The sequence below is a fragment of the Ruditapes philippinarum genome, unplaced genomic scaffold (genome assembly GCF_026571515.1).
Source record: "Ruditapes philippinarum isolate M1 unplaced genomic scaffold, ASM2657151v2 ctg1320_1_1_1_1, whole genome shotgun sequence".
Lineage (NCBI taxonomy): Eukaryota > Metazoa > Mollusca > Bivalvia > Venerida > Veneridae > Ruditapes > Ruditapes philippinarum.
The window spans coordinates 223,353-246,275 of NW_026857134.1; the positions used below are offsets into that span (position 1 = coordinate 223,353).

General features: G+C 33.6%; 2 protein-coding genes across 2 annotated transcripts; one reads left to right on the top strand and one right to left on the bottom strand.

Annotated features, from left to right (window-relative positions):
* Window positions 1-628: 628 nt before the first annotated feature.
* Window positions 629-5,796, bottom strand: LOC132748888 (60S ribosome subunit biogenesis protein NIP7 homolog). Its single transcript, XM_060738553.1, has 5 exons — window positions 5,656-5,796; window positions 4,519-4,605; window positions 3,933-4,071; window positions 2,826-2,966; window positions 629-1,712 (listed from the first exon to the last, which is right to left on the bottom strand). The coding sequence occupies exons 1-5, from the start codon at window positions 5,709-5,711 to the stop codon at window positions 1,593-1,595; spliced, it is 543 nt and encodes a 180-aa protein (XP_060594536.1). The 5' UTR covers window positions 5,712-5,796; the 3' UTR covers window positions 629-1,592.
* Window positions 5,797-9,466: 3,670 nt separating this feature from the next.
* Window positions 9,467-22,552, top strand: LOC132748889 (uncharacterized WD repeat-containing protein alr2800-like; the record flags this gene model as incomplete). The annotated part of the gene is given in 9 exon segments (XM_060738554.1): window positions 9,467-9,627; window positions 12,195-12,421; window positions 15,894-16,066; window positions 16,391-16,514; window positions 16,880-17,001; window positions 19,183-19,269; window positions 20,288-20,374; window positions 21,180-21,268; window positions 22,330-22,552. Coding segments are annotated over 9 exon segments (1,234 nt in total), but the record flags the coding sequence as incomplete, so codon positions are not given.
* Between the last annotated feature and the right edge of the window lie 371 nt (window positions 22,553-22,923).

The following is a 22,923-nucleotide window of genomic DNA, read 5'->3' on the forward strand; positions in this document are numbered from 1 at the left end:
ATGGCAACCAGAGTTCTGCATGAAATGGAATTCTTTGAACAATCTTGATAGAGCTTCATACAAAGAGTATTCCTGCCAAGTTTCATAAACATTGGCCTTGCGGTATCATAGAAGATGTCCTTAGAATATTTAAAATGTGGACGGACGACAGACGAAGGACACCATTTGGTTGGCCATCCTAAAAGCTCACCTGCACTTTGTGCAAGGTGAGCTAATTAAACTACTGAAGGATGAAGTTACAACTATTTGCTTTCATAAATTTAAAGAGATATTTATATACTGCTGTAACAGTGATTAAATCAGTCTAACAATAGAAAATACCATACCATTTGTGTGAGTTTTGAAATTTTATTATAATATTGTATACATGTAATTAAAGTAGTATACAAGAAAAGTATGTCAAAGTAATGTTTCACAAATAATCTTATACTTAATTGCTGTATACTGTACTATAACATCACCATATTTTAGATAAAACCTCCTAGAGACATGTGTCAAGTAACTACATAATTACAGCACAATATATATTACATAAAGTTGTGGTGTACTTTGAATTTAAATGTGACAAAACACATCATATTTTCATGTTATCTTCATTAGTCTAAGATCTTGAAAGACCTTTCCATGGAAAGCAACATAGAAAAAGGGACATAATTCTGCACTTTTGCTTAGCAGATTTACCTGCCCTTGATAGCCAACAAATATTTCAAGTTTAAAGCGAGTACCATTGTAGTTTTTGAGAATTAAGCAAATACTCAGTCAAAAAAGAGAAATAATTTAGCAAAATGGCTATCAGGATTACCTGGACTTTAGAAATGCATTTCAAATTTGATAGTGAACAAGAACTCCACGTTTAAAGTAAATATCTCTGATACTTTTTCAGAAAATTACCTAAACAGGGAAGATACAAAAAGGGGACATAATAGAGAAAATCATAGTTACTTGCTCTTCTATGTTACTTCCACCTTCAAAGTGGTTAATTTCAAAAGTTTTTGAAAAATTGACTTTGGAAGAAAAAACATTAAGTCAAAAAACTTTGCAAAAACAAAAAAATTAAATATTACATGTCCTTCAGAAATGGTGATGTATATAAAGTTGGGGAAAAATAACTTTGATAGTATCTCAGACAAGAGCAATCAATGATTATGTTGCTACTGTGTGGTAGGCGACACAAATGACCTTAACTCAAAAGTTAACTAGAGCTAAAAATTTAAGTTGAAAAAGGGACAAAACTTTGAAAAAAGGATTATCTGCTTTTTTGAAATTGCACCCTTTTATGACAATAAACAAGTGTATCAAGTCTGAAGTAAATAGCTGTTATAGTTTCTGAGAAAATGGACCTTTACAAATAGTTTAACCAACATCAACAACGAGATAGTCATAACAATAGCTTCACTTTTTTTTTCTTCAAAGCTAATAACAGTAACAATCACTGCAGTAATATTAACCTTTATTACGTTATATTATATTTGCATTTTACCACTTTTTCCAGAAATATATGTTTGCACATGTAATGCAGATGTGGCTCTTGAAGCAACATGGAAGAAGATTTTCAATGAAAGGCTTCTAATAATGTAGAAATGTAAAATAGATCAAGTGAGTTCTTGTTCATTTCGAATATATTCACCAATATCCGCCTGATGGAAAGCAACAATTGTCATAGGATCTGTGTGTCTACATTCTTGTGTTGACTTGGCTGCCACACCAAAACCCTGAAAACCAAAACAAATTTAACTTATTCTCCACTTGGCTACCTTACAAACAAGAGCTGTCGGTAGGACAGCAACGCTCGACTATTCTTAGTGCTTGATAGTAAAAAAAATGCTTGATAGAGTTACCTCCTCCTGTTTACAGGTTGGGGTCATGATGGTGAACAAGTGTGCAAAGTTTCAAAGCCATATGTCAATGGACTTTGAAAATATTTGAACTATTACAAAAACTTTAACGTAAATTCTAAGTCGAAAAAGGGGCATAATTCTGTCAAAATGCTTGATAGAGTTACCTCCTCCTGTCTACAGGTTGGGGTCATGATGGTGAACAAGTGTGCAAAGTTTCAAAGCCATATGTCAATGGACTTTGAAAATATTTGAACTATTACAAAAACTTTAACGTAAATTCTAAGTCGAAAAAGGGGCATAATTCTGTCAAAATGCTTGATAGAGTTACCTCCTCCTGTTTCCAGGTTGGGGTCATGATGGTGAACAAGTGTGTAAAGTTTCAAAGCCATATGTCAATGGACTTTGAAAATATTTAAACTATTACAAAAACTTTAACGTAAATTCTAAGTCGAAAAAGGGGCATAATTCTGTCAAAATGCTTGATAAAGTTACCTCCTCCTGTCTACAGGTTGGGGTCATGATGGTGAACAAGTGTGCAAAGTTTCAAAGCCATATGTCTATGGACTTTGAAAATATTTGAACTATTACAAAAACTTTAACATAAGTGGTTACGCCGACGCCGACGCTCGGGTGACTGCAATAGCTCTACTTATTCTTATCGAATAGTCGAGCTAAAAAGTTTGGTTACAAGAGTGTTAATAAGATTTTATATTTAGTTTAATATGACCTCGACATCTGAAGATTACCACTTGTCCACAATATATGTAATAAAGTTTTTTACCCCCAGATGTGGTCCAAGACATAACAGAGACAAACATTCGGACAAGCTTTATAATATAAATCCTAGCATAATTGACTTGCAGAAAGTAAATAGTTTCACACAAATCTTACAAGTCTTTTAACATAAACAGAAAATTAACTGTCTCAAATAAAATATAAATGTATTTATAAACATATATAAGACAAGTAAGTATAATAATGATATACCAGTGGAACATCACTCATGTTATAAACAACAACTCCCTGGTACTGTGGTGTATTCTCTGTTAATCTACCAAGTCCAGATTTCATCACATGGTGTCCATACAGAAACTGTTGCTCAGCACTTGCCTTCAACCATATCTTATACTAAAACAATCATAATAATAATAATTAAAGTACACATGTAATAATTATGTATATACTTTCAACAAAATGTTGGAAACAGACAAACCTGACAGGACAGACTTGACAGCGCTCCACCAAGGTTTTTTTTTAACACATGACAGGACTGGAAGTATTTTTCCAAGATTTATGTACCATTAGATTAAGTCAAAACCAATAACTTCTTTGCAAAGTTTTCAGATCAGTCCCTTATCCCATTTGTCCAGAATAATCCTTTTTAATGTGCAAAATCAACTTGTGCTAAGAATCTCACAAAAAAATCGTTAACAAATTTGAGTTGGTTTCTTTATCATCCTTTGTTAATTTTTCCATTTTAAATGCTTCACTTGATCTATGCAAAAGTTTAAGAATTTCAAATATCTGCATCTGATATAGTACAAATGTAAACAAGGTTTTTTTCATATTGGGTCTTAAGACGACCTTTATTCAAACTTCAGCTAGAAATCAAATGAACAACCTCCTGACAAATAGTCAGGATATTTGGGCTTAAAATATTACATTTATAGTGTTATCAAGGTTTAAAAGTTATATTTTAACACATCTTTTGTCATATTTCAGCAGTTGGTCAACCATATTGGACACCTTACCAGTAATTACCAAAACTCAACAAGTGACCAACTTAGTAGTACTAACCGTATGTAATCTCTGACTGCAGTGAAACAAATGACCATAAGACTCAGTCTGAGATCAAAGGTCACAAAAAAATGCCTTGCTCAAGGATCGAATCAGCAATCCCTGGATTCCCAATCTAGGCTCCCCCTAATGAGATAAGAATGGTGTCTTTGAGGTGGACATTTGAGTCAAGTTTAAAGGAAATCCTTCAAAGGTTTATACAGAGTAGAGACAGATGGAACAATGCAACAAAATGATACCACTAACCAGTACACATATTATGTGAGAGGGGGGGGGGGGGGGGGCTATAATAAGTACCTTTGCATATGGTGCTAAGAAATCTAGTGCTGTTACATGTAGTCTAAATTTTCCTGACTTTGTGAATTTCCCAAAACAAGTACCAAAACTAAGCAAGTTTTGCCTTCCTATGTTTCCAGCCCTTTTCATCAACTCTTCACTGAAATAAAATGTAATAAAGATCTTAACTTTTTCCATAGCTTTTATAGCTCAAAAAGCCTTGAAGAATTGCTATAAATTATGTACAATAAAGAAGTAAGTAAGTAAGTAACAACTTTATTTAATGAGGCTATTGCATTAATTTCCCCGATCTTCAATATGGGCCTCAGCATATACATAACAAATATATACATACATGTACAGTCATTTTAAACAATTTAATATATACAAAGATCATCATATCAATTTAAAAGGACTTGCAAATTTAGAAAATTGTAGACATTTCATTGCACAGAAATTAATCAAGAGAGTAAGTTGGTAGTCAACCTGGATTTTCTTAAGGAAAACATATGGCATATTGTTTGCAAAGATTATTAACATAATGATGAAAACATGTTTTTGAATGCATCTTTTTGCTAGTGATTCATAAATAAAACTTAGTACATACTTCACATAGAAAACTCTGTCTTTATGTAGGCGAAAACAGTATATACCATCCGGTCTGTCAAGAAGTAATTTAATATTTTCTCCAATGCTGAAAATAAAAATGCTATCTGTGAAGCAAATAACTAGACAATTTATACTCTGATATATATAAGAGCTGACAGAGGAGACAGCATACAAAACTTAATATCACTTATTTAATACTGGATGAAGTAAATTTTGTAATGGTAGACAAAACAAGGGAAAAACATCAATTATTATATGAATATATTTCTATGTCAATACCAAGAAAGATTTTGCTGCAAGGCCATGCTGTGACCTTGACCTTAAACTTAAAGGTAGCGGCCCAAATGTTGCCCGCAACACGTCGTCTCAATATGGTGATCATTTCTATAAAATAGTTGTAAAATCCAACTTCAAATAACGAAGTTATGGGCCAGACACAATTTTGCGGCAAGGTCATGCTGTGGCCCTTGACCTTCAAGATAGCTACCCAAATGTTGTGCGCGACACGTCATCTCAATATGGTGATCATTTCTGTGAAATAGTTGTAAAATCCAACTTCAAATAACGAAGTTATGGGCCTGACACGATTTTGGTGCAAGGTCATTCTGTGACCTTGACCTTCAAGGTAGCGACCCAAATGTTGCGCGCAACACGTTGTCTCGATATTGGCCGGACACGAATTCGGGATGTACGTACGGATGGACAGATAACCCGGCGACTATATGCACCCCCCCCATAATTTTTCGGGGAGCATAAAAACTGTTCTGCTAAAGCCTGAAGACCTTACGCTAGGAAAACCTATGAATCCCCGGGTTGGGGCTAATTTTAGCACTGAGGCACGTATGTACTTTTAGAATATTGGGCAATATTTGGCTATTTCATGCTGCACATTTTGACCCTAGAGACAGAATTTGAACAACTTTGGTAGAGGACCTATAAATGATACACCAAACAACAAAGCTCCGTGTCTTGTACTTTCAGACAATCAGCTTTATTAAGATTTTACATAAAATTTCACAAGGACGAACATAAAGTGGGCCGAAACCAACCATACTGGGATAGGATCTTGCTCGATTCATGTTAGTCAAACATCAATTTTATGGTTTAAATTTTCATAAAAAGAAACTTTTCTTACTACTTTGATAGTTTTTCAAAGAAAGTTTTTGTTTCTTCGTCTGTCAATGGTCTCATTTTCTCTGTTGTTTTTTCTTTCCTAACATGTGGATTTTATCTATGAGGAACCAGAACAATCGCAACTTTTCGGCCCTTTCCATAAGTAGATAATAGCCGAAGACATTCCGATTGCAAAAAATATTGAACACTACTAAATGTTTTCCTCCCAAAGTTACCGATATATGGTTATATATCCTATTTTATTATATAAGATGTTTCAAAAGTCATTTGTATTAAGCTTTAATTATTCCGTTATGTAAAAATTATTCCTTCGAAACTTAATAAAAATGTTACGCTTTTACAATATCTTCTTTCTACACAATGAATTACAGTTAGCCTGGTTCAAAGTCATTATAGCAATAGTATTGGTTAATTCTGGCCCATGTACATTATTCCTAGTTGGTCAATGCGGCCCCAAAATCGTGCGATCCGGCCCCTGATTTTTTTTGGCCTAAAAATAGATTTCAAAATATATTCTATTATATTAAATTATTTTTCAGATAATATTGAATTTTTTATCTTGATAATTTTTTACATTTTTTTCTTGAGTAGAAAAAGCCAATGAATAAAAAAGCAGTGCTAAATAAATAATAATACAATTGGGGCAGCTCACCGACACACATGTATGAGTCGTTGTTGTTGTTTGTTTGTTGTTTCCAATTTTCTATTGCATAAGATTGTCCGTACGTAGTGCGAAATAACTCATAGTAACATGCATGTATTGTACGTCTTAAGCTAATATCAATGTTGAAGCGTTTAACATTTTCATAAATAAAATATACTTTATATTCTTACAAAGAACAACAATAATACTGATCTTGAATTCCGAGAATCCATGTTTTCGACAGGATGAGCTACAATGTATGATACCAAAACACTTTAACATTCAGCTTTATGAATAATTATGTAGACAATTAGAAACAATAATCAATTCACTCCATCAGACCGGATCTCAGGATTAATAATTTACAATAGAACTACGAGTAACGAAGAAAATGTATCCCCAGTTGAGTTCTCTTGTTAACTTCCGTTTCGAACAAGATACAGTCTCAACTAGGAAAAGAACATTCAATGCCCCTTAACATATATTATTTATTTTTCGATGAATATTTTATAACTTTTATTTGTAACCCTCAGATTAATTACAGACATTCTTACAAATTCCTTTAAGCTGGAATATAGAGCTGGCATTGTGATAGTTTCTATGTTTTATTCAATGTTGTTTTTTTAAAATTATTTATTCATTTTAATATGAGTATTTATTTAATTTTATCCATGAAATATGGTGCTATATCAGTCAAATATATTTCATATTTTTTGAAAATAAATAGAGGATATTCAAGTTTTGTCTATAAATACATGATTTATTTTCATCGAGTGGTATGAAATATGATAATTTTCATGCCACAAGATGAAAATAAATCATGTATTTATAGAAAAAGCTTGAATTTTCTGTTTATTATATACATTTTCCTCTTTTTTGACATTAAAAGTTGAAAGACTTTCCCTTAAATTTTGTGCATTGGCAGAATGTAAAAGAAAGTAGTCCGGCAAGACACCAGTGAAAATACGGAAAATATGTTTCACTGCAGTGAAAAATAAATTTTTACAGTGAAAATACGGAAAATGAAAATACGCATTTTATTTCATCAATATTTTTCAATATTTCATTTCTAAGTATGTAATAAATATGAAATATAAATATGAAAGTGGGTGGAGTTAAAACTCATATTTATTTGAAGGGACTTCTTTCGCCATTTTGTTTGAAAAATCTGATAAATACAAAACAACTTTTTGTTGACTTTTGCTTTGAAAACTATCTAGAATGATAGAAAATGGTCTAACTAAGAAAATTAATCCGAACACCAATATCTTTAATTCAGTTATTAACGATATATAGACGTTTAAACAGTTGTTTAAACAGTTGTTTCCGTGACGTCACAATGTAGCGCCAAATATCGCGTGCAAAACAAGACGCAATAATATATTACTGCGCGCTGTACAATTGCAGTTGAGTAGCAAGCAATAGGGTTTGTAACCATTTTTCTTTGATAATGAAATTAAATAAAAAGGTTATTTTTTCGTTTTTCGTGAAATATGGTATATATTTTCACTCAACATGATAAAATGCCACATATTTTCACTCGCCGTCCCGGCTCGTGAAAATATGCGGCATTTTATCATGTTTCGTGAAAATATATTCCATATTTCACTCAAACGAAAAAATATCCTCTTAGTTTCCAGAAATATTGAAAATATTTATTTGCATATTGTTGATTTCTGAAAAATGATAACATGTTATATGTTCACAATTATACAGTTTGACTATCTTGAGTTGGTTCCCAGCCTCCACCCACGAGCTTGAACTCACACCCAATATATCCTCATTGAAAACTATCATACTCCTCAGAAAGGATGTTCCGCATTAGACATGTTATACATTTAGACGACAGAATACATTTTTAAAGAGTAACAAAAAATTATTCAGATTTATAACCAATTTATTTTTTACACAACGTAAAAAATACAAAATCAATGAATAAAATTGCATTTTGCGTATTAGGATTGCTTTTACAATGTGACCTATATGTAGATTTACCATCATCTAGTTGCAATTAATCTCTCAACATATGTACAATCCCCACATAGGTTACCCAGACACATTAATTGCATCCCGTATCCTTACGTCAAATACAGGTTTCCTCCTACTACCATAAGTCCTTAAAAAAATCTCCCCATAGCACTGTACTATGGAATAAACTCCCTAACAACATTGCCACCCTGTCCAACATAAGTCAATTCAAACAAGCAGTTGTAGTTTCAGTCCCAATTTTTTAACTTTTTTATGGGGCCCTATTTTATCCTTTGTCTTCTTCTCTCACTGCTTACATTTTAACCATGATTAGAGTGCATTTCCAGTCTCACCTTCTAACATAGTTATTATAATGCCTAGACTATTTTACTTTTTTCACAATTAACTTGCAATCCGAATGGCACTTTATTCCTATAGAAATGTCATAGACTGCAACTCTGCCATAACACTCGTGGGAGAGATTGACAGTATATCACAGATATATAAACAACAGATAGGAAGCTCCGAAAATAGACGATAGTCCAATTCAGACTCACAACCCTTTGCGCGCTTCGGTGATAATCGTGCTTTCCCGATAGTCTGAGTTAGCAAACACATGCAATTAACAAAATACTTAAATTTGTAACAATAAGAAACTAAGGCATATTAAATGACAAGAGTGAATAAAAAAGGAAGAAAAAGTATATACAAGTAAGCCAAATGATCCACAATAAAGGTTCAACCAGATGTTACAGTTTTTAGAAATTCGAGTCTAGATGAAAAACATTTATGGCCAAAGTTTGCTACACTATTAATAGTATCATCATTCTCACTAAACATCATATATACAAACTGTTCTGATATTTTTAGAGTTTTAATGTTTGGTACCTTTTCAGATATTCGAGAAATTAATAAAGATTACATCTTGAAGCATAAAGTGTTCTTCTGTTTCAATGTCTTGTAATAAACAACATTTGCAAATTCGATTGATAGGAATTTTTCGGTAACTTCCCGTTTCTATTTCTAGTTTATGAGCACTAATTCGATTTTTTTATATATATATATATTTTTTTTGGTTTTTGACACATTTGAGATGAACACAGATGTTTGTTTTTTTTTATCAATGTGGTCATATTTTCTTCCCATGTCCGATACTCGTGCCTGTGATAAGAGTGAAGAAAGCATTTTTTCCGCGCACTAAACTTTTCAAACGCCTTTGGACTGAGACGGCAAGCTTTTAGTGATCAAGACTTTCTAAAGATGGAAACGTATGCAAATATAAGAAAATTGAGAAAAAAATTGAGACAGATCGAACATTTGGAAGAAATAGATCGTGATTTGACAGACGAAGAAGTGGCAAAGGTAATAATCTAAGACACATGGTGGTCAGCCCTGTCTTGAAGTTGAACCGCGACTGTAAACGGTCAATAAAAAAACTTAGTTAAACGTTTTTAATTTTACACAACTGGACTTTCTGTCTTTAAAATTGAAATTGTTTTTAAACCATTTCCACAAGAATAAGCATTGCTGGTTAAACGTTTAACACGGTTATTAGGTTGCCATATTTATAAACGTTTGTTCTAACCATGACACTCCTTGTGGGTTCTAATCCTGTTACTAGTGTTTGGGACTTTATATATTTCTTATGCGGAAGCAATGATTGATTGTTTTGATTGATTATGTAATCCTTTCTACGATCATTCACACCGTAAACTGCTCAACAGCTTGTACAGGAATGGAGGGTAAAGAACAAACACCCATCTAGTCTTAGCATGCATACATGGTATCCGGACAATTCCCCTCCCGGACGATTCCCCTCCCAGTAAATTTGAATGTTTTTTCACAACCCGGACATTTCCCCTCCCATTATTTTTTAACGGCGGACAATTCCCCTCCCGTTCTTTTATCAACCCGGACAATTCCCCTCCCGTTCTTTTAACAACCCGGACAATTCCCCTCCCGCTGTTGTCAGAGCGGACAATTTCCCTCCCGTGGCTGTTGAATATATATATTATATAATATTGTTTATTTGAAAGGTATTTTCAATCGGCTTTAAATACATTTTGCTTATCTCTAGGGCGGACATGGGAATGGTATATCCCCAATTTTTATACATGAATATAAACAAAACAGAACGCATTTTTTAAATAATCTTTATTTCGTCAATACATTTTTGCAGCGGCAAAACAATAAAAGAACAATTGATAAGAACAAAAAAGCAATTAAGCTGTAGATTCTTGCAAAGAATATATTATGCACATGTTATAGTAAATTGAACTGTCATCATCGTCATTATGATTAGAAAATCACATTCACCATATTGAATCAGTACATGAAGTCCTAACAAAATATCAGTGATCATTTTGATTTTATATATGATTGAACACATTTGTAGGAATATTCGCCTTCATTTTTAATTGGTTTTGCAATCAAGGACACATTTAATTAAGGGCGGCAATGATTAAAGATTTTTTATTGACAGTTTGTTTATCTTAAGCAGCGGCGGCAATGATTAAAGGCGGTATAATGTCACTTTTGTGAAATAATGATTGTTAAAAGTTCCGATCTTTAACAGTTTATTGTTAAGAGTAAAAATTGTCATCTTTAATAAGAATGGTTATAGATTTTTTTATACGCAATGGCGGCTATGATTAAGGGCCGTATAATGTCACGTTCCGCTCTGTGAAAAAACGGGAGGGGAATTGTCCGCTCTGCTAAAATAACGGGAGGGGAATTGTCCGCCCTGTAAAATTAACGGGAGGGGAAAAGTCTGCCCTATTAAAATAACGGGAGGGGAAATGTCCGGGTTGTGAAAATAATAATGAAGGGGAATCGTCCGGGAGGGGGATTGTCCGGGATTCTGCATACATGCCATAGTGTCCTGGACATCCAGGATTGTCCTGGAAATAGGTATTGATTGATGAGTCCCAGAGGTGTTCCGGAGATGATTTATGTCCCGGTAAAAATAAAAGTCTAAAATAATCTACTTTGCAGCCAGAAATAATACATTTCTATATAATCATATTGTCAAGTTATTAACTATTCTAGAACGCTAATAATGGAATGATTTTACAGTAAATGGTGACACTAATCCTTTGATTGGTAAATCTATGTGCTCCTTCCAACTAACAATTATCGGCAATAATTTAGATCAATTAAAAGATTGTTTACCCCCTGCGGCATCCTGAGCAAAGGTGTCATAATTAAACTGTAATTAACAACTGGCCAGCATAAATTAAATCTGCCTGTAGGCAATTATTAACTAAAGAATGTAAAAATTACCGCTAAATATGAGGTGATAAAGTCTACAGGATTCAGGGGATGTTTTAGCTACATGTGTTTTTACCAAACGACGTGGCTAATTGTCCTTACTATTCTATAATGTTACTGATTGAATTTACAAAGCTTTAATACTTTAAAAAAAAAACTGTTAATAATTATTAGCATTTAGTCTTGTTTATGTTGTCATTAAATTGCAAGTTGTAAATATCGGTAATATAGGTTGTATGCCACTATGTAAATTTTAGAAACAATTTGATTGCTGATCAAGGCCCCCCCCACCCCCCATGAAAATTGTCCCGGAAATTAGCCTTAAAAATATGGCATGTATGTAGCATGTGTTGTTTTGATAGCACGATCACAGGTTATGTTTATGCAATCATCATATATATATAGGATCTCACATAATATAAAATTTTGGCAAGCTTATACCATGTTATTTTTCAATGTTAATAAAACTTTTATTTTATACATTTTGTATATGACTGACAACAAATTATCCTTTTATAAATCACATGACTATACACATTGAAATGAATGAAAATAAATTTTTGACATATATGTATGCCTCAATATGCCAATTTGTAATAGTTACATTACATGGAAAACAAGAGGCATCATGTGATAAAATTATATATTCCATTTTTCAGTGTATGAGAAAAGAGGCAGTTAGAGAAGAGTTATTGAAGTTGCTTGTGTCCTACAATTCTAATGCGGAAGAGAGCTATACAAGTAGTATAGTAACAAATGATACATCAGTAAAAAGTGATACATTATCTACCAGTACCTATACTGACTCACCACAACTGAACTCACCTAATATCATTGATACAACAGACATAGAAGTAGAGCAAGTTGAGACTCTATCAGTGGATAGGTTTCTATATTTATCTTATATGATTATATTAGAATACTTATAACAAATATTTATTATATGTAATTTAGCCAGCCAGTATTGGGTGAGCTCAGGGGAAGGGTAGATGGTAGGCAGTCAGTATTGGGTGGGCAAAGGAGAAGGTAGATGTTAGCCAGCCAGTATTGGGTGAGCTAAGGGAAAGAGTAGATGTTAGCCAGCCAGTATTGGGTGAGCTTAGGGGAAGGGTAGATGTTAGCCAGCCAGTATTGGGTGAGATTAGGGGAAGGGTAGATGTTAGCTAGTCAGTATTGCATGAGCTTAGGGGAAGGGTAGATGTTAGCCAGCCAGTATTGGGTTAGCTTAGGGGAAGGGTAGATGTTAGTATTGAGTGAGCTCATGGGAAGAGTATATGTTAAAAAGCCAGTATTGGATGAGCTTAGGGGAAGAGTAGATGTTAGCCAGCCAGTATTGGGTGAGCTTAGGGGAAGAGTAGATGTAAGCCAGCCAGTATTGGGTTAGCTTAGGGAAAGAGTAGATGTTAGTATTGGGTGAGCTTAGGGGAAGAGTAGATGTTAGCCAGCCAGTATTGGGTGAGCTTAGGGGAAGGGTAGATGTTAGTATTGGGTGAGCTCATGGGAAGAGTAGATGTTAGCCAGCCAGTATTGGGTGAGCTCAGAGGAAGAGTAGATGTTAGCCAGCCAGACCCGGGGATGATTACATTGATCAGTAATTGATTAAATTACAATTACTTTCAGATTTTATTGTAATTGATTAAGATTGATTACTCACATTTGCCTCTGTAATCAATTGAATTACAATTACTTTTAAGAGAGTAATTGATTGATAATTGATTACATTGAATGTACATTAAACCACCCCAGAATTAAGACCACCCTGCTATTAAGACCATTTTTAAAAAGATTCTTTAAGTCAATGGTTTCATGATCCAGATTTAACCACCTAAGACCACCATTATTAGTCAGTCCAAATTTTTGTTTTAATTTTAATGTGACTATTGAGACCACTGATATTGAAGTTAACACCTATCTAGATCTTAAATTTGTTGTTATGATCTGCTTGAATGCTCTTTAGCATGACACTTGATTTCACAAGGTGTGAAAAACTGTTATTGGGTTATTGTATGAAATTATGTGAGAAGGTCAATTTTAGAGTGGTACATTGTTGCTTTCAGGTATCCGGACAATTCCCCTCCCGGACGATTCCCCTCCCAGTAAATTTGAATGTTTTTTCACAACCCGGACATTTCCCCTCCCGTTTTTTTTTTACGGCGGACAATTCCCCTCCCATTCTTTGATCAACCCGGACAATTCCCCTCCCGTTCTTTTAACAACCCGGACAATTCCCCTCCCGCTGTTGTCAGAGCGGACAATTTCCCTCCCGTGGCTGTTGAATATATATATTATATAATATTGTTTATTTGAAAGGTATTTTCAATCGGCTTTAAATACATTTTGCTTATCTCTAGGGCGGACATGCGAATTGTATATCCCGAATTTTTATACATGAATATAAACAAAACAGAACGCATTTTTTAAATAATCTTTATTTCGTCAATACATTCACCATATTGAATCAGTACATGAAGTCCTAACACAAAATATCAGTGATCATTTTGATTTTATATATGATTGAACACATTTGCAGGAATATTCGCCTTCATTTTTAATTGGTTTTGCAATCAAGGACACATTTAATTAAGGGCGGCAATGATTAAAGATTTTTTATTGACAGTTTGTTTATCTTATTTTAGCAGCGGCGGCATTGATAAAAGGCGGTATAATGTCACTTTTGTGAAATATTGATTGTTAAAAGTTCCGATCTTTAACAGTTTATTGTTAAGAGTAAAAACTGTCATCTTTAATAAGAATGGTTATAGATTTTTTTATACGCAATGGCGGCTATGATTAAGGGCCGTATATTGTCACGTTCCGCTTTGTGAAAAAACGGTAGGGGAATTGTCCGCTCTGCTAAAATAACGGGTGGGGAATTGTCCGCCCTGTAAAATTAACGGGAGGGGAAAAGTCCGCCCTATTAAAATAACGGGAGGGGAAATGTCCGGGTTGTGAAAATAATATGGAAGGGGAATCGTCTGGGAGGGGGATTGTCCGGGATTCTTGCTTTCAGCACATTTATTTTTTGAAAATTTAAATTTTCATTTGATTTATGTACATCATATAATAAGTGATACTGTAAAATTAACGTTAAATTTCTCCAGAAATATGTTTTCCTTTTATCAGATTAAATATCAAAGCATTCTTTGATAGTTTCTTTTATAATGTATTTGTAGATACATATAAATAAACATATTGTTTATTCATACAAAATGACTAAAGTAGACCATGGTCTTAAAGTATGTAAGCAATGATAAGAATGTTCACTTTTATCAGTCTTATTGAGGATTTTTACTGTATAACTAAAAAACAAAAGTTAAACTGTATAATGTAAAATAAAGGCATCCTTTGAACTTAAATAGTTTCCTTTTAAATCTGAAAGTAATCAATGTCAATCAAAATGTAATCATAATTACTAACTGAATTTAAGCTGTAATTGATTAATTACAATTAATGTAATCAGTTTTGGGCAAGGTAATCAATTACATGATGATTACGGTGTAATCATGTAATCAATTACAAAATCAATGATTACAGTTAATGATTACCCCAGGTCTGTAGCCAGCCAGTATTGGGTTAGCTTAGGGGAAGAGTAGATGTTAGCCAGCCAGTATTGGGTTACATGTAGCTTAGGGAAAGAGTAGATGTTAGTATTGGATGAGCTTAGGGGAAGAGTAGATGTTAGCCAGCCAGTATTGGGTTAGCTTAGGGGAAGAGTAGATGTTAGTATTGGGTGAGCTTAGGGGAAGAGTAGATGTTAGCCAGCCAGTATTGGGTTAGCTTAGGGAAAGAGTAGATGTTAGTATTGGATGAGCTTAGGGGAAGAGTAGATGTTAGCCAGCCAGTATTGGGTTAGCTAAGGGGAAGAGTAGATGTTAGTATTGGATGAGCATAGGGGAAGAGTAGATGTTAGCCAGCCAGTATTGGGTTAGCTAAGGGGGAAGAGTAGATGTTAGCCAGCCAGTATTGGGTTAGCTTAGGGGAAGAGTAGATGTTAGCCAGCCAGTAAAAAGTTTCAAGATTCAAGTAATATTTTACATATGATGTGGGATTAGTGACTGATTTTTCAGTATTTATAACTATATTTCTACAGCGTTACAAACACAGTAAATGATATTTATGCATATTTTGACCACTTTTTGGTAATTTACGTGGTTTGTAAGTGCCATTGATAATGTGTAAATTGCTTCCTTTTGCTTATTTCACAATATTACATATTCAAATACATTTTCAAAATTTTCATGAAAATTAGCAAGAAATCTGGAGGCGTGCTGCTTTAAGTTAAGATTTTTCACTATTGGATCAAGATTTTAAAAATGATATATTATCAACTCATTACTGTATTATACAACTATTTCTAGGTTGTCAGACAAATCTTCTCAGAAACAAGGGAAAGAAAATACTGCTAGTTTGTCTGAGAAGCTAGAAACAAGAGCCACTATCAATACAGGGTCAGAGAAGTCACAAACTGCTCCCCCTGTTTATACAGGGTCCTCTCCTCCAGCACCTTCAAAGAAAGCTGCTAAAAAGAAAGGTATAGATAATTTCCTGTGAACCTGTACAACTAGTCAAGTCTTATAGCAGGATTTACAAGTCTGCTGGTATATGTTGTAAAACTTATATACCTTTTTGCACATCTTTTATTTGTATAGAACAAAGTACATTGTAAATATTTCAGCTCACTTATTAATCAATAATTGAATTTTGATTCTATTTAGTATTACAAGGTCCTAATACATTGGGTGTCATGTAATCTTATAAATTTTGAGAAAACATAAGGCTTAAGTAATTTGATTAAATAAGCATAAGCAATGATTTAATGAAATATATATATAAGGTATTTTAATTTTTATTTCAGGTGATAAGATTACAAATATAAAAGATGAGTGGAGAAGTAAGAAGTTCCAGGTATCATTATTGGAGTCTCACAATGACATTATAACAGCTGTAGATGCCTGTGATGGTTTATTTGTCTCAGCTAGGTATATCATAGTACTGACTAGTTCATTTATGTAACATATCTACACTCAATGTTTCATACATTGCCATGTTTGACAAAACATTTTTAGAACATTTTATCGTTTCATTCTTCATGGAAGAACTGCCAAATTGACCATTTATCCAATAGAGCTTTCTGTTATTGGCTGCTTTAAGACATTCATTTTGGCATAATGATTCATAACCTAGACCTTTTAAATGACCTTCAGATTGATAACATTCAGGAAATTTTCCATAACATTGAAATTTAGCTGTCTATTTGTTCCATTTTTAAACACAACCAGCTCTGTAGGAAAGCTTTTGCTTTTTTCATACAATGATTGTGTGAATTATTAATTTATGATTATAGTCGAGACACAACAGTGAAAGTTTGGGATATTGTGACTTTGACAGAAGTTAGAAGTTTAGGAAGTCATACAGGATCTGTGACAGATGTTCTTATTATACCTGGCAAACTTGCTGTAAAACTAGGTACATATTTAAACTGTTCTAAATACATGTACTGTAAATGTTATATTTTCTCTGTGCTCATATATAGGACTGTGTTGACTCTGGCATATGTACAGGTCTGTGTTGACTCTGGCATATGTACAGGTCTGTGTTGACTCTGGCATATGTACAGGTCTGTGTTGACTCTGGCATATGTACAGGTCTGTGTTGACTCTGGCATATGTACAGGTCTGTGTTGACTCTGGCATATGTACAGGTCTGTGTTGACTCTGGCATATGTACAGGTCTGTGTTGACTCTGGCATATGTACAAGTCTGTGTTGACTCTGGCATATGTACAGGTCTGTGTTGACTCTGGCATATGTACAGGTCTGTGTTGACTCTGGCATATGTACAGGTCTGTGTTGACTCTGGCATATGTACAAGTCTGTGTTGACTCTGGCATATGTACAGGTCTGTGTTGACTCTGGCATATGTACAGGTCTGTGTTGACTCTGGCATATGTACAGGTCTGTGTTGACTCTGGCATATGTACAAGTCTGTGTAATAACTGGAATCACATGAAGCAGTCAATTTCTTACTGTGAATTCACTTAACCCTTTCACTGCCATAGGGACGGCATATGCCGTCCCTATTATTTTCGGCGTATTTGCCATATGGACGGATTTTGCCGTTTCTATAATAATAATTATAATAATAATCATAATAAATATATAGATAATTATACCATCGACAATAATTATTATTATACTAGCAGATTTGGAAACATAAAAATTATATAATTATTATAATACTAATAACAAATAATAATAATAATATTAGTTAATAATATAGTAATTTCTTAGAAAACCTTCTGGCAAATAGGTGATGAATAAATAAATAACCCTCTGGCAGCGAAAGGGTTATTTTCGTGGACATGAAATTTCGTGGTTTTGTCACAAAGAACATTTTTGTGGGTTATTAAATTCATGGACTGTTTATTTTTCCAAATGATAAAATGTAAATAATGTGAAGCAAAATAATCTTAAACAGACTAAATGAAATTTCGTTGGAGCTTAAATTTGTTGATTGACCTATCCATGAAAACCAGGAAAATGAGTGCACCATGAATAATAATGATTGCAGTATTTTTTGTAGGTAAGGGTAAGATTCTAAAGTTGACTGCAGAAAACATTGTCCTACAGGTAGACAATAAAACAAATTCTATAGAAAAATTGTGTTTGGTCAGGACCCATGTTTTAATAGTCAATCATCATAGTCATGGAGTTTATCCAGTATCATAGTCAGCCATTTTCTTACCAACTAAAGTAGTTAATAGCATACATAATGCACAATTTTAAAACCTCTCTGATGCACAAACATGTTTATAATCAAGATAAATAAACAAAAAACACAATTTTCATCCAAGGCATTTAGAAATGATTGAGCTTCATTTAATTATTAAATTTACAAAAAAGAAAGTTGAACAATTTATTAATTTTGAATTTGATAAGAAGTAACTTTCAGATTGGTTTCCCAAAACCCCAAGTCTATTAATAGCTCTATGTATAATTATATACACATACAAATGTTTTCGTATATAGTGCAGTAGTATGCATATAATGCAACAGTGGTTTGTTATACTGGTTTCTAGTTTCAATAATGTTACTTATATATTGTCTGATGCAGCTTATACATTGCCCATACAGTTCAATTAATTGAAAAAAAAACAAACAATATAAGACAGCCATGGCTTTCCAGACATACATGTCAACATAATATGGTGATAGGAGAAGGTGAAATGTTTTGAGAGACTGCATTATGCCACTATAAAAATAAAAATACCACGCACAACTGCACATCTTGACCTTGTATTGCTTCTTGCACAGTTGACAGACAATAATTTTAGCTTTTACTGAAAGCCGTTTTCTGCTACATGTATTTATAAACTGATTGTCACTCTATCATTTGTAGGTCAATGTTCATATGCAAATATCTTAGTTTATAAGTCAAATTTTGGGAAACAATCTTTTTTTTTACAAATGAAACTAATCAATGGAACAGAGTGCATTACAATGTATATAAAGTTGGGGTATTTTTTTTTCTTCAGAAAATTGGGTTTAAAACGAAATTAAGTTTTATTTATAGAGACAAACTTTTATGTCTGATTAATTGTGTAAAATTTCAGAAGTACAATTTGTAATTAATAGTGTTATATTTTAAGGGTCATCATTTACAATATCAGAGAATGATCATCTTATATTGAGTGGCTCCACAGATTGTAATCTCAATGTTTGGTCTGCTGAAACAGGTAAATGTTTAATTATCCCTACTTATTTGACTCACATTGTTCTAATATACATCTGGTTTATATATTTATCAAATTAAAATGCTCAGTTTATTATGAATGCCAAAGCAGAAGTATAGATTACCATGATTGAACATTGAAATGTTGATGAAAGCTTGGAAAATGGACATTTGCCCTCTAAGACGATACCCTTCCCCCCTACCCAGGACATTTGCCCTGTTTATTTAAAAAAAAATGTAAGGTCTAGCATTTGTCCTCCTAAAAAAGTACCGTCATTTGCCATCTAAAGGAAACAAAACAATTGAAAAAGAAATTGATTAAATAGCAAATGTCTGCCCTTTAAAATTTTTAAATTGGGGTGGGGGAGACACACATCTGCCCTTTTAAAACACATGATGGGGTAAATGTCCACCACAGCAGAATAAGGGGCATTTGTCTGAGGGGGGCAAATGTCTGAAGGGGATGGGAATGCCCAATATCAAGTTTGGTCTGTAAGAAAGTTTACTTGACGTTTTACTTATATTCAGCATTGTAATACAACATTTAATACACTTTTTTGTCCAGTATTAGTTCCTATGTCTGTCTGTCACCATTATTATCTGAGCTATGTACAGACAGTGTTATATTGTGCTTCTGATTATTTTTCAAAAAACTTAACCTGTAAACCAATCTCAAATGACATAGATCTCCTCCTTGATACTACTGGCAGATTTGGTAAAATCTTTTTGTAGTCCTTCACCTGAGGTGTTTTTTTCATCAGCAAAGCTTGAGCTTTACAGAATGATTGTGGTTTAAATTGAGCCAACAATAGAGAAAGAATTATCATCAGTTTGTAGCAGTCCTTGCAAAAAAATGTTTAAAAAATTGTTTTTCCTAAGATGGATTACCAGTGTTGAATTGGACTTTTTTAGTAACTAACCTTTCCTTCTTATACATTTCTTGTTTTATTATATATAACTAATTATCTTCTGTACATTGTGTTGTTGTATTGTAAAGTATAGGTGTTATTTTATTTTAACAGGGGAATTATTGAAGTCAGTTTACACCTTTAATCCAATTACCAAGATAGCTTTTTGTCCAGATCTGTCTTTGGTTGCCACAGCTTCAGGTATTTATATAGAATGAACATTTTTGTTGATTAAAGAATGATTGTCTAGTGAGCATTATTAACAGTAAAAATGTTTGAACAGTACAATTTGTATATATATATTTGTATGTTAGAGGGGGTATCTGTGGCTGAGTGGTTCAGGTCTTTGACCTCAAACCCTTTGCCCTCACAGCTTTGGGTTCAATACTGCAAGGGATTTGGATTTTTCCCAACTGAGGAAGTGATCCAGTAAGCCTTAAGAACGTCAGTGGTTCTACAGTGATGCGTACTTATGTCAGAATTAAAGGTGGAATGTCGCCATAAGTCTTTAAATCTTTACAGTGTCTGTATAACTTAGAACCCAACAAAAAAATTTACATTCATTTTGATGGATTAATATCCAAAACTAGGTTATCAGTTAAGATTGTGTTCTAAGCAGGTTAAAATCAGCAGTTAAACTTCTAAAACTTCTTTCTAGAACTGCGAATTCCTGTATCCATGAAATTGTCTTATATTTATATGTAGGTCATCTATAGAAACATAAAAAATAAAATTTGTAAAGTACCATTCAAAAAAACAATTACTGAAATGTCTGAATGCCTGCAAATATATGTATTTTATATGCACTGACAGACTTTGAAAACTCATCATTTGGGTTTTTGCTTTTTTTAATGGGAAGAGCATATTCGATTTTTAAAAATTTTACATATGTGTCTATAATTTTCAGTTAAAAAATTGCTACTGTCACTGCCTCAATTATTGAGTTTTAGTCGAAAAAAACATTGTAACCTGCATTCACAAAAATCACAACTTCTTATATTTTCAGATGGAGGTAAACTGGAATTATGGGACATCAACACCAAAGATACTGTTTGTTCAGAGACTGCACATTCTGACTCGATTACAGGACTATGTGTAAGGTCATATTTATGCTCCTAAAAGGGGAATGGGGAGCATATATTCTTGCATATTGTATTGCTGTTTTACCCATGCCAGAAATTTCATCTGGCACGGGGGGTGCCAGATGAGTCGGCTGCTAAATAATGATGTCATTTTAATGCATTTTATGAATGAAGCATATTAAAATGACGCAATTTGGCACATTTAGAATGAAACTGCATGCCTTTGATGATATCATATCACTGTTATGAATGAAGTTTTAAATTTGTTTGCTATTGTAAAAAAATGGTTATGGATGAAATGACATTAGTTTCCATGAAAAATTGTTTTATTGAGGTAAAGCATTTAAAATAGGATAGAATATGCAAAAAAAAGTATCTGGCATGTGTTTGCAATTTGAACCAAAATATCTATCCCTTGGGTACATGACCATGGGTGGTAGCTCAGCAAGCCTTGTTAATGCCCAATGGATGGGTACCCTTGGGACAAATATTCTGATCCAAACTGCAATATATGACAGATATTGTAAGTCCCCACCTTTTCCACCTTTCTGTTATTCCTAACATGCTTGTCTGGAGAATTATTTTAAATGTATTGAAAGGATTTTTAAATTTTTACACAGTTATAGATACAAGTGAGATGAAGTGTAATGTCCGAGAACCATAATTCTACCTTGCTTAGTTTTTTTAAAGTTATTTCCCTTAGTTTAATTATAATTGTCTGGAGTCTCTCATAAATCAATCAATATCAATGATATCACATTGAGACGTTTAAGATACCTATGGTAGACAGTGCAGTAACACTATGTTTCTTAGTTTTCTAATTATCTCCTTTTTAATACTTCATAGTTCTTACCAAGAGAATAACTTGGAAAATGTTGAAGGAACATGAACATACATATTTTGAGAGAATACCAACACCAGTTTGTCAGCTTGCCTACATGTTGGTTAGAGTTTGTAGTCCTTTTACATGTACTGTTGAGATTGTTATAATAATACTGTCTCAATACTGTCCAAAGGACTTATATACCATTGTGAATATACATTGTATACTTGGTCTCTTGTTACATATTTCAGGTATTTGAGAATAGAATTTATACATCATGTGCTGTTGATGGTGAGATTAAAGTATTTGAAGTTAGAGACAACAAATTACATTGTTTATTTGCCTCAGAGAATTTGTACAACATGACTGGTGGTGCAGTGATAATGAGACATGTGAGGGCACTAGGTGTCTCCACTAGTCACATCTTTTATGGTGATGATGGTGTCAATCTTAAACTACTCACATGGAAGAAAGGTATTCACTGATCAGCATTTTTATACGCCCGTTTGAAAAACGGGACGTATTATGGGAACGCCCCTGGCGGGCGGGTGGGCGGCGTCCAATTTTGTCCGGAGCATATCTCCTACATGTATGGAGGGATTTTAATGAAACTTCATAGAAATGTTCACCACTATGAGGAGCAGTGTCGCGCACATGAACCAGGTCTCTAGGTCAAAGTCACACTTAGAGCTCATTGAAAAATGCTTGTCCGGAGCAAAACTTCCACATGTATAGAGGGATTTCGATATTACTTGGCACAAATGTTCACCATTGTGAGGGCGGAGTGTCGCGCGCAAGATTCAGGTCCTTGTGGCCAAGGTCAAGGTCACACATAGAGGTAAAAA

Coding starts and splice junctions, on each gene's coding strand:
- LOC132748888 (XM_060738553.1), bottom strand. CDS start 5,711: ATGAGACCATTGACAGACGAAGAAACAAAAACTTTCTTTGAAAAACTA. Junction 2,967..3,932: donor TCTTAGCACCATATGCAAAG/GTACTTATTATA, acceptor TGATTGTTTTAG/TATAAGATATGGTTGAAGGC. Junction 1,713..2,825: donor ACATGAGTGATGTTCCACTG/GTATATCATTAT, acceptor TTTGGTTTTCAG/GGTTTTGGTGTGGCAGCCAA.